Here is a 19,677-nt window from a genome sequence, read left to right as displayed (position 1 = left end):
TGGTTAAAATGGTAAATTTTATGTTTTATGTATTTTACCACAAAAAAATTTGAAAAGAAAAAACTAAAGGAAAAAAGAAATCAAATTAATTAATGCAGAATAAAAGCATTTGATAAAATTCAACATAAAACTCTCAGTAGTAGTAACAGAAGTGAATTTCTTTGACTTGATAAGTGACATTTACAAAAACCCTATAGTTAACATAATAATGAAGAAAGACTTCTTTTCCCCTAACTCAGAAACAAGTCAAGGATATCTTCTCTTTCCACTCCTATCCACATAACACTGGAAGTCCAAGACAGTGCAACAAGGAGAGAAAAAGAACCAAAGTATACAGATCAGAAAGGAAGGCATGAAAATGTCTCTATTTGCATTTGATTGTCTATATAGATAAAGAATCACAAAAATACTCCTAGAGTTAATAAGTGAGTTTATCAAAATCACAAGATACAAGGTCAACATATTTTTTAAAATTGCATCTCTATTTACTACTGAGGAGCAAGAAAATAACAATTTAAGAAATAGTACTATTTAAAATAGCACTCCCCTAAAAAAGAAATACTTAGAAATAAATGTAACAAAATGGGTACAGGATCTGTATGCTAAAAATTACAAAAATCTAAAGAAACTAAAAACTTTTTAAAGCCCTATATAAATGGAAAAACACACGATGTTCATGGAATAGAATATTCAATTTGTTATTGTTTAATATTGCTAATTCAATTCACTATTTTTAAAATGTCAACTTTCCCCAAATTGGTCCATATGTTCAAGGCAATCCCATTCAAAATTCCTCCAAGATATTTGAAGATATGGACTAGCTGATATGCATAGGCAAAGGAATTATAATAGCCCCAGAAACTTTGAAAGAGAACAAAGAGGAATCACACTACCTGACTTCAAGATGTATTACAAAGCTAGAGTAATCAAGACAGGATGGTATTGGTGAAGGATAGACATATAAATCAACAGATTAGAAGACAGTCCGGACACAAACCCAAAAAAACACAGGCATCTGATTTTTGATAAAAGTAGAAGAACAATTAATGGAGATAGGACAGTCTTCTATCCAGAAAAACTGGATGCCCACAGTACAGGCTTAGCAGAAAGAGAGGCATGCCCATTTTCCAGGAATAAAAACTACTTATCACAGTCTCTATAGCCCTAGAAAAGATGACGTGCTTTCAAGAAAAAATTACGAGGCATAGAAAAAACTGAAAAAAATCCAACACACTCCCAAGAGACAAAGCAATTGGCAATCAGTAGAACTAGACTCAGGTATCTATAGAAATATGAAACTATCACCAATCTACAATTATAGATACAAATTTAAGCTTAATATGAACAGTTATTCTAAAAGAAAAGTTTATGACATTTTGTTAAATGTTAATAGATCCATTTAAACTTCAAAAATCTAATTTATCTTACTATAAGTTCTAATTCTCCTACTTTTATGTACAAATTTTAAAGGCAGGAGATGCAAAAGTAAGACATGTGGCCTTATAAAAATTGGTATTTTCTGCCTTCAGAAAATATTCTAATGCTGATTTCCATCTATTGGTTTTGACGCATCAAAGATGAAAACAAGGGAAAGATTAGGGGATTTGACTTATTCACCTTTTGTCCTCAGAATCTTGCACAAGGTTTGGATATGGTGTAAATAATAAATATCTAGTGCTAAACTGAGGGAAAGAGAAAATAATTTTAAAGACAGAGTGAATTATGTTTTGCTAAGTATCTTAGTTTTCTATTGTTGCCATAATGAATTGTCACAAATTTAGTGGCTTAAAACAATGCAAATTTATTATCTTATAGTTGCATAGGTCAGAATGTGACAGGGTCTCACTAGGCTGAGATCAAGGTGTTGGACTATACTTCATTCCTTTCTGGATGCCCCAAGGAAAAATCTATTTCCTCACTGTTCTGAGCTTGTGGAGGACACCACATTCTTTGGGTCATGAACTGCTAAACCCATTTTCAAAGGGAAGAACAGCAAGCTGAGTCTTTTTCAGATCACATATCTCTCACACTTTTCTTCCCTTTCTACTCTAAGGACTTATGTGATTAGATTAGTCCCACGGATAATCCAGGATAATTCCATCTCAAGGTCAATTGATGCCTTCAGTGCCTCTGGAACCTTAATTCTCTTTGCCATGTACAAGAACATATTCAGAGATTCTGGGCATTAGAATGTGTACATCTTGGGGGCCATTATTTTAAATACTCTACTATGTTTTTAGAAAATTTTATAAAAAAAGAAAAGGTACCCATGTGGTATCTTTAGAATTGTAAGATATCAATACAAGGGATAGACTGTTATCTTTTACTTAAAAGACTTGAAAAGAATACAAATCATCAGTGGCTTCTGCTATCTGATACATTATTATGATATAATAGTTGGAGTTTAAAAATAACATTAATACTTCATTTTAATTTCATCATTCTTTTCCAGAAAAAAATAAAGTGGACCATTAGGATTTATACACATAACACTTCTAACTGTAAAAGCAAAAATTTAACCAACTTGTACTCTGTAATAAAATAGTATAATTACTTTACACAGCAATTTAAGAATAAAAAAGTGACCATTTATATCAAAGGGAAAATATGAATGTTAAAGAAGTCAAAGCACATTCAACCACAGAGCAATTTAAATAGCCTTCATTTACTATCTTCTTCAATTCAAAAAATGCCAGTCAGCATGCCAACTTCATACTAAAATAGTGTTTTGTGTTCAGTATTTTTACAGCCAAATTATTGTTCCCCTAATAATAATGAGTATAATAGGAAGTAATGTCAGGAACACAATGGCGTAAGACGCTCCTCTTTCATATGCCTCTTTTTAATCAATGAATTAGACATCCATACACACATAAATCGCCTTTGTGGGCACTCTGGGACCTACAGCCTTACTCCAAGGAACCCATGAGGAATCTTGCCCAACAGTGTAGCATGTAACAGACAAACCTCCCTGTGAGCTGCGGAACCAGGAGAGCTGGCAAAACTGCCTAGAACCCTCTCACTGCTGTTGGGCAAAAATCAAGAGTGCTCTCCCAAGCAGGCGTCATGTACAAGAGAGAACTTCCAGAAGTCCAACCTTCCCAAGGAGAGCCACCAGCACATCCTTTGGTTGCAGTGGAGGAGGTAAGAGAAACCGTACTAGTGCTGCCACTCTCCTCTAAAAAATGGAACACGATAGATAGCCCAGAATTAAACTCCCACATATAAGGCCAACTAACCTATAACAAGAGAGCCAAGAACATCCAGTGGGGAAAGGATAGTCTCTTCAACAAATGGTGTTCGGAAAACTACATAACCACATGCAGAGAAAGAATATTGGATCCCCAGCTTACACCACTCACAAAAATCACCTCAAAATAGATCAAAAATGGAAACATAAGACCTGAAACAGTAAACACTTCTTAAAGAAAACACAGAAAGGAAAATCCTTGACAATGGACTTGGCAATGACTTTTCTGGATATGACACCCCAAAGCATAGATAACAATAAGAAAGAATCAACAAGTGGCACTATATCAAACTTAAAAGCTTACACTGCAGAAGCAACAATTAACAAAATGAACAGGAAAATTATTTGTAAACCATCTAACAGATAAGGGGTTAATATCCAAAATTTATAAAGAACTCATGTAACTCAGTAACAACAACAACAACAAAAACGATTCAATTAAAAAATGGGCAGAGGAACTAAAGAGGCATTTTTCCAAAGAAGACATTCAAATGGCCAACAGGTACATGAAAAGGGGTTCAACATCACTAATCAACAGGAAAATGCAAATCAAAACCATAATGAGATATCATTTCACACCTGTAAGGTGGCTACATCAACAAAACAAGAGAGAACAAGTGTTGTGAGAATGTCGAGAAAGGGAACTCCTGTGCACTGTTGGTGGGATTGTAAACGGGTTCACCCACTATGAAGAACAGTATAGAGGTTCCTCAAAAAATTAAAAATAGAACTACTATATGATCCAGCAATCCTACTTCTGAGTATACATCCAAAGGAAATAAAAACAAGTTATCAAGAAGATTTATGCATTCCCATGTTTACTGAAGCATTATTCACAACAACCACAATATGGAAACAACCTAAGCATCTATAAAGGAGTGAATGGATAAATAAGTAGTTATGGTATATATATGAAGAATGGAATACTGATATTCAGTTACGAGAAAAAAGGAAATCCTGCCATGTGCAGCAACAGGGATAAATCTTGAGGACATTAAGCTAAGTGAGATAAGTCAGACCTAGAAAGATAAATACTCTAAGATAGCTCTTATATGTGGAATCTATTAAAAAAAAAAAAAAACCTCATGGGGCCGGCCTGGTGGTGGAGCAGTTTTTTTTTTAAGTTCATGCACTTCAGCAGCCCCAGGTTCACTGGTCCAGACCCTGGGCGTGGACCTACATACCGCTTACCAAGTCTTGCTTTGGTGGGCATCCCACATATAAAATAGAGGAAGATGGGCACGGATGTTAGTCCAGGGCCAATCTTCCTCAGCAAAAAGAGGAGGATTGGTGGCGGATGTTAGCTCAGGGCTAATCTTCCTCAAAAAAACAAACAAGAAAACAAACTCAAAGAAACAGAGTGGAATGGTGGTTACTAAGGGCTGGGGAGTGGGGAAATGGGAGAGATGTTATTTAAGGTATATACTTGCAACTAGTATTTAAGTAAGACCTGCACATTTAATACACAGTACAGTAATTATAGACAACAAAACTGTACTATGGACATTACACTTGCTAAGAGAGTAGATCTTAATTGTTCCCACCACCAGATGAAACGATAATTATGTGATGTGACAGAGGTGTTAGCTGACGCTACAATGGCAATTATACTGAAATATAAATGTATCAAATAAATGTGCTATACACCTTAAAATTATACAATGTTATATGTGAATTATATCTCAATTAAAAATGTATAACATTCAATATTTAACTGATATGGAAATAACTTATTTACAGATGGATTATAATGTCACTTTTATTACTATCAAGTGTTTTTTTAATTTTCCCCAGCAGAAAATCAACCAAAGAAATAGAATATTTGCATCAATAGTGAACCTGTCACATTCAACATTAAAATAATTGTATTGTTGATAATGTTTGGAACTAATTCATGTTCTTATGTTATGTAGTAGTAAAATAATATGTGGGGCGAAGGTCTTCATAAACATTAAACAGGCATAAAACTAAATATGAAGTGAAACTTTTCTTCTTGATCACAATTAAATTATAGCATATGCAGTATGTCATTTATATATTACTTCTATATTTACATATGATATATATGTTATAAATAAATATATACATATATGGAGCCATTATACATCTGAGGGGAAAAAAACACCTCACTGTATACAGTTCAGTTTGCTTTAAGAAAACCAAAACTTTTGCAACTATCCATTTTTTTCATCAATCAAGTTTAGCTTTTAATAGCCACAAACAAGTCTACCTTGAAATAACAGAAAAGACTTGAATGTGGTATAAATTCTTTGTAGAAAACAGGGAAAAAGTCATTTGAAAAGTCCTCCCCACCAAAAGCAAGTTATAGAGACAGATACATACACACGCAGCAGGCAGTGCGGTCTGCATTTACCAGTCCTATTTTTGGGCATAGTTTACGTCACAGAACACAGAAACTAGACTTATTAGTATACACTAGAAAGTAAGATTTTTTTTTAAATAGTTGAAACAAAACCCACAATTACTCCAGAGAAGAAAACCAAGTAATCTTGCACACAGTTTTTGTTCATGTTCTGCATATATTGTTTTGTTCAGGAAAAAGCCTTGCGTGTCTCTATAAACATATCAGCTCAACAGTGAGTTTTTGCCTTTTGTAGAGCTAGAAAAATGTGAGAACACCCAATTTGTTCTTGTGTTCCTAGTGCTAGGGACACTAACAAGACAGAGGGAACCAAAACAGGAAGGTTTTTATAAAGGGCATATTAATGAATTTTCAGGTACCCAATTATATTAAAGAATTTTCAGGCACCCAATTATATTTTTTTCATATTATTTACCTGTGGAATAATAGGGCTCTATCTAAATATGTGTAATTGGAGTGCCAAAAGTTAGAAGGAAGAGGAAGTTGAGGGGAGGGGGGAACGACAATAAGAATAACCAGTTACTCCGCATCAGTCAAGGTAAAGGTGCATACTGTCAGCTTCAGAGCAATCACAAAATAAACAAGATGAAAGAATACATGTAATAACCCAGAAGAGACTACAAAATAGAATAAACATATTCAATACAAGAGAAGGCAGAAAAAGAAGGAAAAGGAACAGAACAGATGGGATAAATAGAAAACAAACAGCAAGATGAAACATTTAAAATCAACCAGAGCATTTTACATTAACTATAAATAAAATAAACACAGAAATTAAAAAAAAGAGATTGTCTGACTAGTTTAGAAAACCAAAAAAAAGACCAAATTATATGCTACATGCCTAAAATTTGAAACAGCCCACTGTTCATCAAGGTTAATGCAGAAACAAATTGCTATAACCATCCAGTGGCATCCTACTCAGCAATAGTAATGACTAAACTACTGATATAGTTAACAACATGGGTAAATTTCAAAATAGAGTACTGAACAAAAGGCCATACACGTACAAATCCTGGATTATTCTATTTTTATATAGTAACAGAATATTCACAACTACTCTACAGTGATAAAAATTAGATGCATAGTTTCCTGGGGTGGAGGGTGGTGCTGAGTAACAGAAGAATGACAATTTTGGGGCTACAGAATATTTTACTTCATTACTGGGGTGATATTTAAACAGGTATACATCTTTGAGAAACATTATTGAGCTGCAAATTTAAAGTGGGAGAATTCACTGTATTTTATGTAAATCATAACTTAATAAAAGTCAGAAAGAACACTAAATTAGAAATAAATTAGAAATAAAATAAATTAGAAATAAAATTCACATATCCAGAAATGCTCCAAAATTTAGAAATTAAACCACATTCTTTAAACTAGTGTTTAAGGTGGTTGCCCGGATGTTCAAGAATATATATACAGTTTGATTGGAGTTTATAAGTTAAAAATCATAATAACAATGTAAAGACTAGTAATTTAATGTTCTACAAAAAATTATTCATGTAAACATATACACATACATACACACTCACATACATACACACACAAACCTAAACACACACACATAAAATAAAATAATTACCAATTGAAGCTGAGTACATTTGTTTCATGTGAGTTTCAATGACAGAAGGATCCCGAGAGCTATAACTTCCCAGCTCAGGGTAAAAGCTGGAGCCAATGTCATCTGGGGGATTGTGTTTCCCTTGTGGATAATTCTTGGTTATTTTAGGATCCCAATGCTTCAGGATTGGATGGTTCCAATGTACATATTTACCATCAAATTGTGGATTTCCATACCAACTGTAATAAAATACATGTAAATAATAATTCAGAGGTGGCTGTTCTTCCAGGTTAGGTTCAGAAGCTTTGGAAGCTTTTATAGTGATTTCAACACTTTTTAAATTCTTGACATTTGTTTCACTGTTGATTTTGTCACTCTTTTGGGAATCAAAACTTTTCCCCAAGTGAGATTGTTGACGAAGTTCTGGAAGAAGGTCCAGTCCAAAAGGATCTCCAAAAGTAGCTTTATTTGGTCTCAGCATTTTTAAACCCATCATCAGAGAGAAGATAAATAGAATAAAAAGTGACAAAATGATGCAAGTCTTTCTTCGAAACTTTGCCATGACGACATACTTTAAACTCCAAAATGGTAAATGTTTAGCTGTAATTTATTGAAAAATGGTAATTAGTAAGTGGTATTAACATTATTTTCCAATGTCTTCAAAATGAAAAGTAAAATCCATTCAGTTCATTACATTGAAAAAATTTCTAAGTGCATTATCATGTTAATTATACCATCAATTATTGATGTCTACAAAAGAATCCATATATGGCTTGGCTAAATAGCAGTATTTGTTTGGAAATATCACAATTACATTTTGTCAGATAAACATTTTAGGAATTTTAAGAAAATGAATATATTTTTCAATTGGGCATATTCTGCACATACTGAATACAGAAAGGGAATATCCTATGTTTATGGACTAAAATTTTCTAAATATAAATATAAAATTAAAGGTTCATAGTTTAAAAAAGGAAATACTTATATTAAAAGTCTAGTCATTAAATGGATTTGCAACAAAGTCAATTTTTTTTTAACTAAAATAATGATTTCACATGAAGGGAGTAATCACACATTTTAAATGACATTTTTGAAATAGAATGAGATAAAATAAAAAAGAACGACAGTAGATAAAAGAATAACAAGTTAGAGATTCCTAATTTAAAAAGATATTACTTTACAACTTTAAAAATCTTATTGACAGAGGTTATAAACACTAACTTACAACTTCTAGAATGGTATTGCATGTGCGTTTCATGTTTTAATAGCAGATGCATACACATATCTGTACAGGTGAGTGTGAATATGTACAAAGGTGTATACACATACATATGGATACAACATTTAAGTCTTTTTAAGTTTTATTAGAAAGGTATTTGGCAAAAAGTTGACGTTGATTGAATTTGTAAAACGTGACTTTCTAAGATAACATCATGCTGTTGTTATTCTAGAGAATTAAGTTAAAATAAACTAACCCTGATATAAGACAAGTAAAACTCACTCTAATGAGCAAGTAGTTCTGTCACACACACACAAAAACTTGTAAAAAGTGCTGCTTCTATTATGCATATATGCAAGAAATACTAAGATGAGCAAGCATACTTCTTTTAGGGCTAAGATCACAGAGATTCTTTTCAAAGTCAATCTCGTTTAACTGTGAAATATATGACACCTAAAGACACTATAAAAGACATATGTCTAGTTTGAAACACACAAACATTGGAAAAGAAAACTACCAGCTTAAAAGCCCATCTCCACCTTTTGTGTCCCCTGCCAATCACCAGCCCTGTCCCTTCTTCTTGCTTAAGGGCATCCACTTGACTTTGTGTTTACCATCCCCCTTCACCTTTCTTTGTAGTTTTTCCAAAACATAAGCATACCTAACCAATATTAACTTTGTTTTGCCTGATTCAAGATTTTAAGTAGATATGGTATATCCATATATACACCATACACATGTGTATGCATCCACACATGAATATATAATAAGCATATTAATCTTATATACAGATATACTTTTACCTTACATATATTTACATACACTATAAATATGTATAATTATAATCTATAATTCGATGTATATAAAATATACAAAACTCTTGGGAAATAATATCATTTACTAAACCTTCTGACACTTTACCTGGCATCCTAACTCTTCCCCATCCCTACGTCCCAACACACCAGTTCTTTCTCTCTTATAAAAAGCCATGAAAATGGACTTTTAGTAAAGGAATAGGTAGATGGGTTTTGGGATTTTATTTATAACTATATTAATTCGCTGGTTTGATGAACATGCTTTCATGTCAAATATTTCTCCTTTCCAAACCTTGAAAATAAAGTTATCAAAGTAACACTTTCTCTTGTTCCTAAGACTCTAATTTAGGGACCGACCCCCCCAAAAAACCTTTTATTACATTTTAATATCATTGCATGGATACACTGTGACCACATCAATAAGCTGGACTCAAACTATGTCATGTAACCGATCAATAACATAAGATGTAAGCTAAAACAAACATTATGAAAGTAGGCATAGTTGACTTTAAGATGAGAAATAGTTGAATCTTTATTGCTCTCCAAGGAACAAATAAAAACTTGTTTCATTTGCTTGAAATAGCAAAAAAAACCTCCAGAAAACAAAAAGTAAAAGATGTGTAATTCACTTTCAACTATATTATGTAAAAAGTAGTATGCTAGGTGCCACACAAAATAGGTTTATTAGTAAGACAGTTCTTATGTTCAAGGGGCTTAGAGTCCATGAGGAAGGGGAAGACACATATGCAAAGAAGAAAAGTGCCAAAAGAGAAGTGGAAGGCATACAGCAGAATGAAATGTCATATAAACTAAGGAGGTGAAGAAAACTCTTTAGGAAAAAATAGTAACATCTTGGAAGAATGTGTACAATATGCATAGGCTGGTGGAAAAGAAGGGAAAAGAAGAGATAGTCATTAAGTGTCAAAGGAAACAATATGCCCAAAGATATACTGGACATGAAAAAAAGATACATTTGTAAAATAAAAAGGCTTCTTCTGGCTGCAGCACAGAAAACAAGATGGTGAGGCAAAATAGAGCTGTAGAGGGATGTTGGAACCATGCTGTACCAAAGTGAGAGGACAGTTCTTATTCTGGTAAACAGGGGGACACTGGAGACTTATAAACAAAATATCGGCATAGAGTTTAGAAGGATGAAGCACCTATAAAAAATGACATTGAAGCCATGCCACTTTACCATTTTCTAATCTAACAATCTCCCATTCACTGATGATTTTGGCAACTGACTTCCTGTCTTCCCCACTACCCTACTTCTACTTTTAGTGACTCCGCAAACATGCATGATCCAGGCAGTAGCTTACCCTCCCAATTCTTTGCCTCACTTCTAATGATCTGTTTTTCCACCCCACTTCACCAACTTGTGTCATATGCATACTCTTGATTCCGTCATTTTCAACCTTTTATCACTCCAAAATCTTTACTTCATTCTTTTTTCATTTCTAAACATAATGTCTCATGCTTTGAACCCCTCATTCTAGCAATTTCTTGACCTTATTGAGATGTCCAATCCACTTACTCTACCACTTTTTCACTATTTCTCCTTTCATTCATGTTTTGTTTCTAGTGACACAGTTTATAGCCCACAGTCTAGCAATATAATTCCTCACTTGCAAATACCCTTAACTCCCTTTATTTCTCCCCTTTCTTAATACTTACCTGGTAAAACCTCAAATAAATGATGCCTGTCTTGACTTTGATCCAGAACCACAGAATGATACTGGAGAAAAACACAGAACCATACTGATTTCTCACTTTGAATTCATGACTATAAATTTCAAATGGACACTCAAGTCGGTTTAACAATCCTATTACTCTACGCCAGTATATTTACTTTTCTAACCTCAAAAAAATTATTTCATTCCTTTTCATTTTTCATAAAACCTGCTACATTACCAACTTCCCTTATTCTCTTTTGATAGCCATGTTTTATACATCATAGAGAAAACAGAAACAATCGTACAGGCACTCCCTTATGGTCCCATTAAGAAATTAACTAACCTCTAGACATTTACTTTTCTATTGTCAGCCAATATTTCCGATCTTAATATTTGCTCCATTTCGCTGCTTTGCTTTTCTTCTATAGAAGTCTTACCACATTTATTGACTTTTGCTCAATTTTTACAACTGTCTTTTCTCTTTTTCACCTCTTTCGTCATTTCATTTCGATTTTAAGTTTCTCTTTACACTCTATTTCTCATAAAGTGTTATCTGTTGTCTTCTAGTCTTCATTTACAAAATAATTTATGAAGTAGTTTTTCTGTCAATTTTTATTTTCTGATTAATTTTACCTCATTTCTGAGTTTTCATAATTGTGATTTATTTATTCATTCATATCTCATATAATTATTTCAATTGTTTACTTCTATTTAAGCATTAAGTTACAGTTGTCTATGTTTTGTGAGCATGTCTCTCAGGCATGCTCTCAATGCTTACAAGAATATTAACTGTTGCCAATAATGCCTTTGCATGGGATTTGACTGCAATCCTTTTCTGTTGCTAAATAGTACATAAAATAATTTTCCCTTAATTTTTGCAAGTGACCATTGAATCATGATAGCTTTTCTAGCTTTACAGCTCTAGAGATCTTTCTTCTGTTGTGTAAAGTCGTAACGTGGCCTTGAATTTTTTCTGAGATCAGTTGGGTTTTTTTTTATTCCCACGTTTATTCTGGAATTTTTAATTTCCTTCGCTTCTATTTTGTTCTTAGCCTGATCAATTTGAAAGTTATTTCCAGAAGTTACTCTTCAATATGAGGCTTTGTTCTGAAAATGAGCTTCAGCTACTTAGTTTTGCAAAGTTCTCAGAAACGAAGATGCTCTAGCCCCTTCAGATATGACTTCAAAGCTCCCCTCCCCCTTTGCAGCTATTATTCTCAAATTGGGCTGCTACTCTTTCCAATTAATATCTATGTTTAGACATTTTTCTGTTTGCTGATAAGCAGACACACTATTGCTTCCCTCTGCTTCCTCCAGCACAAACAGACAGAATACAAGTCTTGTCATTGTTAGTGAGCTGTCCCCATCCCTCACATTTTGGGGTCTGTGGGGATAACTTGTCATTTCCATTTTATTGCAGATGCTTGTTTGGTTTTACTATTTTAATGCTATGTTTTTATGATTTCAGGAACATTCATAAACTATACCACTGCGGTTGCCATCATCCTTGAACTCTCTTTTGTACTTTCCTAAAACATGTCTTTAACAGTATCCCATTAGGTTTGCACTCCTGTATTTTCATGACCACTTAATTCAAAATATATTCTAATTTCCATTATGATTTCTTCTTTGATGACTTATTTATAAATGTATTATATTTGGAAGATTTTCTAGTTATCTTTTTGTCATTGATTTCTAGTGTGAATGCAGTGTAAACATCCCCTGTATGATATCAATCCTTTGAAACATGTTGAGACTGGCTTTAAGGCTCAACCTATGACCAATTTTGTTAAGTGTCCCATACGCACCTGAAAAGAATACATATTCTGCAGCTAATGGTTACTAAGTTCAATGTATGTCTATCAAAACAAATATGCTAAGTGTGCTGTTTATATTTTCCACATCCTCATTTTTCTTCTGCTGGTGTTAAAAATCCCCCACCATCATTATGGCATGTCTATAAATGTTTACATTATACAATTCTAATTGATGTTATTATGTAGAGACAAATTTAGGACTGTTCTATTTTCCTTAAGTATTAAATCTGCTTTTATAATACAATGTTCCTTTCCTTCCCTACTGATGGGTTCTGACTTGAATCTTATTCTGTCTAATATTAACATAGCTACAACAGATTTCATTTGGTTCATGTTTAGAGAGTACCATTTTCACCATTTTATTGTCACTTTAAATGGTTATTTTTGAAACAGGACATTGTTTTTATTGTTATTGTTGTTTTTAATGTAACCTGACAGCCTCTGTCCAATAATTGTAGTACTCATTACATTTACAATTCTGCAAATATGGATATTACAGCTTTAAATCTACTTCTTACCCTTGCTTTCCTTTTGGCCTCTCTATCTTACAAGCTCTATTCTCTCTTACCTTCTTTTTGTTTCATTTTTCCCTATTAGCTGGTTAATTGTACATTCTCTTTGCTATTATTTTAGTTATCTCAGTGATTATGACATGCATTCTTATTTGTCAAAATCTTGTATGAATTAGAACTTCACTCTCTCTCAAACAATGAAGGTACATTTAGAAGACTTTAATTCCTTTATCCCCGCCCCAACTTTTATGCTTCTATTTTGGTGTATTTTATTCTTTACATATATCTTAAACCCCACCAGACAGTATATTGTTTTGTGCCGTCAAACTTCATTACATTTACTCTTTCCTTTGCTCTTCACTTCTTCCTGCATCTCCTTACTTCCATTCAAAATAATTTCCCTTAGGGTGAAGAAATAATTTCCTTTAATAGGGCCTTTACCATTGGTGTGCTGCTGATCAACTCTTTCCACATTAGTTTGTTTGAAAATATCCTTATTTTGCCTTCAATCTGATATATATGTAAAGACTTCTATATTGGCAATTATTTTCTTTCAGCCCCAGCCATTATCTTGTCTTTGATTGTTTCTGTTGAAAACTCAACTATGTATATTTTTCTTGATTCTTTAAAGACTTTAAAGATAATATATTTTCTTTTTTTCTGGCTACTTTTAATATTTTTCTCTTCATCTTTAGTTTTCAGCTATTTTCCTATGGAATATAAATGGACCACGGTTTTCTTAATATTGATCCTGCTTTAGGTTCAAAGTGCTTTCTTCAATCTATGGGTTGATATCCTTCCTTACCTTTGTAAAATCTTGACCATTATCCCTTCAAATATTGCTTTTGTTCCATTATTGCTCTCTTGCTCTTTCATCTCTCATTTTGGAATACATTACACACATGTTAAGAGTGTTAAGTCATGTTTCATAAACATTTTTTTTTATTTTCCTCATTTTGTCTCTCCACACTTCAGTCTGAATATTTACTTCTGAACTCTCTTCCAGTTTCCTAATTCTCTTCAGCTGTGACTTCCTATTTCAGTTATGATTCTAGTCTTAGAGTTCCTATTTGACTCTTTTCAATGATATCAATTCTCTGCTAAAGTTTTCCATCTTCTAATTCCTTGAACATTTTAATCCCTTTTATTTAAAGTCCACTTCTAATAAACTGAATTTGGATCCTAGGAATTCTGTTTCTATAGCCTGCTTTTTTTTCTTTTTTCCTCTTAATATCCAGAGAGTCACTATCTTTTTTTGTATGCTAGGTCTTTTTTTTTAATTGAAAAGCAGACATTGTGAACAAAAATTTTTAGAGACAATGTGAGGCTCTACATTATTTTCCTTCAGAGAAAGCTTATTTTTGCTTCTGGAAGACTGCTAAGGTAGCGAAAGATTATCTTAACCTAAATCACAGACTGAAATCTTCAAAACTGGGTTTAAGTCATTGTGAATATTTGGTCTATTTCTAATTCATCCTTACACCCGTGAGTTCTGAAATCAAAGCCACAGGTATTGATAAGATCTCTCCTCTTTGACAGGCCTTGGAAGGGCCCAGAATTCCAATTTTGGTCCCCACAGAGCCATGAAAATGCAGAAAGTTCTGTTCATTTTCTCAGCTGCCACTTTATCCTAACTGTGCCAGCTGTGTCAGCTTCTCTGCTGCTACTTTTGAATCAAGGGTTTTAAACACCCCCCTATTTCGTACCCCAATCTCCCAAAGAATAATGCAAGTTAAAGAGCTCTGAATCATTCAAATGATTAAATAACCCCACCTGAATTCTCTTATAACCTCAGTGTAGTGAAAGGCTTTATAACTATGACTCAAAATTCAGATGCAATAAATGAAAAGACGGATTAATTTAACTACATAAAATTTTTAAAAACATTTATCAAAAAACACTATAAACAAAGTGAAAGGACAACTGACTGAAAATATCTGCAAGATCTTCTACCTCACTGAAAATTAGAAAAATGCAAATTAAAACTAGACAAAGCTATCACTTATCTATGAGATTGGCAAAAAATAAACAAACTATGAAGATACATCCTGTTGGCAAGACAGTGGGAAAATAAGCACTCCCATACATTGCTAGCGACTCAAACTGGTACAACCTTTTTTGGAATTTGGCAATATCTAACAAAATTACATATCCTTTTACCTTTTGACTCAGCAATTCTACTTCATGGAAATTTACCTTGAAAATATACAACCAACAGTACATAAAATCATATAAAGTATTGTTTGCAATTGTAAAATATGAGCGTATTCAGGTGAAAAAAATGAGAAAGATCTCTGAAATGACAGAAAGTGATTTTCTGTAATGTAAATAAGAAAATATACATTTTCTCAAGAGAACAAAAGAAACACAGGAAGAATAAATAAGAATCTAATGAGGTTGATTACCTACAGGGGGCAAGGAGGAACCAAGTGGAAAATCTGAGAGGATGAAAATGGGGTAGAAGGGCTGGGAAATGGAAGTGACTCTTCTCTGAGTACACCTTTTTGTATAGCTTTCTCTTTTTGAGCCATATTATATTTCACGTACTCAAAACAAACAAATATTAAATGCTAAACTCCACTTAGTAAGCTGTTTTTTGCAATAGTACAAATTAGCAATTCTTAAAATACTCATTGTGTAAGCAAATAAACAATATATGCTAGAAAATGGGGCCCAGGTTTTTCACTGACAAAAAAGTGAGTCATAAATATAGAAAGTGGGAGGCTAGAGTGAATCTTGTGCTATCAGATTGTAATTGGCAGTATCAGTATGGATGTGTGGATTTTAATAGATCAATAAAGACATGTGTATGTGTTTGTGTGTGTACACGTAAATGTATTCACACTATTTCCTAGTTCTGTCCTCTCAGGGTGTCTAGAACCAAAGAAATACCTGTAGCAATGAACACATGATCCCAAGATTTTGGTTTCTAAATACCTTTCTCTACATAAAAGAACCAAGTTCCTCTGAGAAATATTGTTTCCAATACTATAGACGAGAAAGCAAAAGATCACCCTGCAGCATCTTGCCAGAAAGTAAGGAAGTACTCAAAAAATGTAGGGGACGTGTCCATAGGACACAGAAGCCAGCTTGAAGGGGCAATCACTGGCTAAATCTGGGGACAATTTTAGCACCACAGTAAGGAATAAGAGTAATAAATTATAGCTATTAAAATATGAATTATGAATCTATACTGATATTTTTAAATGCAAAAATAAAGAGAATAAAGAAGCCTATTTCTTATATTAGAACACCAACTAATAAATTTAGATAGAATAATGGACTTAGAATATCACCATTTGGTAATCAATATAATAATAACTGTATCAGGCAAGAATCACCAATGGATATTAAATGAGGCAGTAAAAGTTTGATGAGAAACAGGTTATCTACTATTGGCAAAGTATCTCCCCAAAAGATACCCAATTAACTACAAAAGGAAACAGTAACTTAACAGTGCAGAACCTAGCAGACATCACCTTAAACAAGTGGCCAAAATTAACTGAGGAAGTTAATTTTGGATAAGTAGATATCATGAGTCTCCTGAGAGGATACCCTAAGGAGGACACAGCATCACTGCTGTGGTATTTCTGCCAAAGCTTAATCTGGAGCTAATCATGAGGAAACATCAGACGATATGTTAGACACTCAAACATCCACATGTATATGCATACATATACACACATACATACACATTACGTATGTGTATGAATAATTATATACAATGTAACATATAAGTGTGTGTGTGTGTGTGTGTGTGTGTGTGTAACGATAGAGCAAATGTGATAAAATTATCACTTGGTGAACCTGCAGGAAGAATATACAGTGATTGTTGAGCTGTTTGTACTGTTTCTGAAGCTTTTCTGTAGGTCTAAAATTATTTGAAAACTAAAAAAGAAAAAAGAAGAATCCCACCAGCAAACTGGAGGACATGAGCTGTTAATCTAATACCTGCTTATTTCTGGAAAGGGTCAACTCGTATAGTCCTTCATGCTCTGCACTGCACGACTCCAGGGAGTGAAACACCCATGGACAGAACGTGGCAGCCCTGTGAACAGGAAAAAGGGATGATATAAACATTTTGGCCCGCCTCTATGATTTCTTGTCCTGAAATTTCAGTTATCAAGATAAATCCTTCCCTTTGCTTAAAGAGAGAATTTTGACAAGCCATAAAGTAGAAAAAAAAATTATGGACATAATGTGATCTCAACTATGTTAAAGATACAAACAGAGGAAGGAAATAAACATGTATAATGATTACCTCTCAGTAAGAAAACACAGTGATATTTTTCTACTCTGTCTTCTACAATTAGAACATAATACTTCATAAGGAAGAAAAGTTTGAGGTAGGTACTTTATAAGGGAATAATCAATGGTAATGAATATTGACAAGTCACAAAGAATGGGAGAAATAACCCCTAAATTTAGAAATGAGTAAGACAATGACTTTTGAGACGTTGACCATCTGAGTGGTGAAATGCATGGAAGAGTCAGGATATATAAGGGAAAGAATATTGATCTTGAAATCTGAAGATCCAAGTTCAGATCAGCAATGCTCACCTAGTTGTGTGATCCTGAGTAAGTCACCTTCTCTCTTCTTAAAAATGAACATTTACGGGGCCAGCCCTGTGGCTGAGTAGTTAAGTTCGCGCGCTCTGCTTTGGCGGCCCGGGGTTTCACTGGTTCGGATCTTGGGCACAGACATGGCACGGCTCATCAGGCCATTTTGGGGCAGCATCCCACATGCCACAACTAGAAGGACCCACAACTAAAAAAATATACAACTGTGTACTCGGGGGATTTGGGGAGAAAAAGCAGGGAAAAAAAAAAAAAGACTGGCAACAGTTGTTCACTCAGGCGCCAATCTTTAAAAAAAAAAAAAAAGGAATACTTCGTCTGTCTTGTTTTCTGACAAAGTTGTTCTGTGAATCACGCAAGATCATGTATGTGAAGAAATATCGGCAATTATTTATTATGATGAAGATTATTACTAAAGGTGGGTGTCTGGCAAGCAATTAATAACCAACACATAGTTTATTCTCTCTAAACGACTGTTCTCTATATGGCTAAGTTGTAAAATACTACTCATCCTTCCAGACAAAGTTGAAATGTTGCCTCTTCTTCTTGATACCCCTCCTAATGATTCCAGGGTGAAAAATTCCTGCTTTTTACATTGACATTTCTTTCCTTATGTATTTCATCATATTTACTTATATTTACTTATTTACATGTATTATATCCCCTACTAAACTGCTCCTTAAGGTCCAGAAATGGAGCCCTTATCTTTACACTCTAGTAGAGCCCAACATATCTTACACAGCATCTATAAGTGTTCAGCTTAAACAATTTAATTTCTGGCCCTTCTGTTTTTGACGTTGGTACATATTTGCACAGTATGTATACAAAAAGATTCTACTGACTATACATATACTTAACATGTTTATAGTCTCTGTTGAACAGATTATATAGGAAGGATCATATATAGACAGATCTAATACTTTTTAAAATCCATTTTAATGGAAATTATCATGTCCAACATAGCAAACCCACAATGACCCTTGAGATGCCTAACAGGTCTAATGGTCTCACAGGAAGTGAGGAGAGGAACTACTTATTTGGCTTCAAAAAAAGAAAGAAGTTTCAGAAGTCACCTAAGAGGAAAAAATTACAAGTTAATTGCAGATGTACAGGTTCCCAAAGCAGGAACCTACTCAAGGTATTGGCTTTCAAAAATCTGTCTTCAAAGGGCAGTTTACATTACATAATAATACGTGGAAGTTATACATAATAGGTTCTTCTGAAACTCTATGGTTTCTATTTTCGTGTTTTGTGCTTCTAATCTCTGAGATGCTAGTTTTTGACTTGGAGGTCTAATAAGGTCTAAGAGATCCAGAAGCAGTGTGATATCAATTAGTATTTCAAAAAGAATATGCTGTTATCCTGGTACTCAGAAAAGCCAAGAAGATTTCACCTTTTAATTAACTACTGTTAAATTATAACAGGCTTCTGGTGCTTTTTCATCTTTTTGAGTATTGTTTTCTTCTAATTTTATTTTCTAAGAAGCCACTGGAGATAAACTTAACTAATACTAGAAGACACATCTGGAACTTTCAAAATCAGTTTCAGTACGGAGGCTTCCTTGCTCAGGTCGGTTTCAGTGCAAACATTTGTACCCTGTGGTTAAAAGAAATTCAATTAAGTGTACTCTCACTCTTCCATTTTAATCTTCTCAACGACCTGAGAAGTAGAATCTCTTTTTAACACCATTTTACAGATGATGGAACTGAGGTACAGAGGTAACTTTTCCCAAGTCTTGGGCTAGCAAATGGCTAAGTAACCTGTCAGGTTCAGCAACTGGCAAGGAACAGAGCAAGTCTGGCTCTGGGACTCAAGCCCTTGCCCTCATGCTACTCCATTTTCCTACAACATATCAGACAAATCAAATTT

General features: G+C 33.8%; 1 protein-coding gene across 3 annotated transcripts in view; it reads right to left on the bottom strand.

Annotated features, from left to right (window-relative positions):
• The window catches only part of MANEA (mannosidase endo-alpha), a 51,587-nt gene that overhangs the window by 29,498 nt on the left and 2,412 nt on the right, over positions 1–19,677 (bottom strand). Inside the window, exons 1-3 of one of the 3 annotated variants that reach the window (XM_044757207.2) lie at positions 17,791–17,905; positions 17,182–17,278; positions 7,216–7,794 (exon numbers count right to left, since the gene is read on the bottom strand). In XM_044757207.2, the coding sequence (XP_044613142.1) occupies positions 7,216–7,756 (541 nt within the window). In that variant the 5' untranslated portion in view covers positions 7,757–7,794; positions 17,182–17,278; positions 17,791–17,905. Of the gene's footprint in view, positions 1–7,215; positions 7,795–17,181; positions 17,279–17,790; positions 17,906–19,677 lie in introns of those variants that run through there. The other 2 variants (XM_014843242.3, XM_014843243.3) reach the window with 2 other exon arrangements.

The sequence above is a fragment of the Equus asinus genome, chromosome 24 (genome assembly GCF_041296235.1).
Source record: "Equus asinus isolate D_3611 breed Donkey chromosome 24, EquAss-T2T_v2, whole genome shotgun sequence".
In the NCBI taxonomy this organism is placed as follows: Eukaryota; Metazoa; Chordata; class Mammalia; order Perissodactyla; family Equidae; genus Equus; species Equus asinus.
This window is presented reverse-complemented; position numbering and strand designations above follow the sequence as displayed.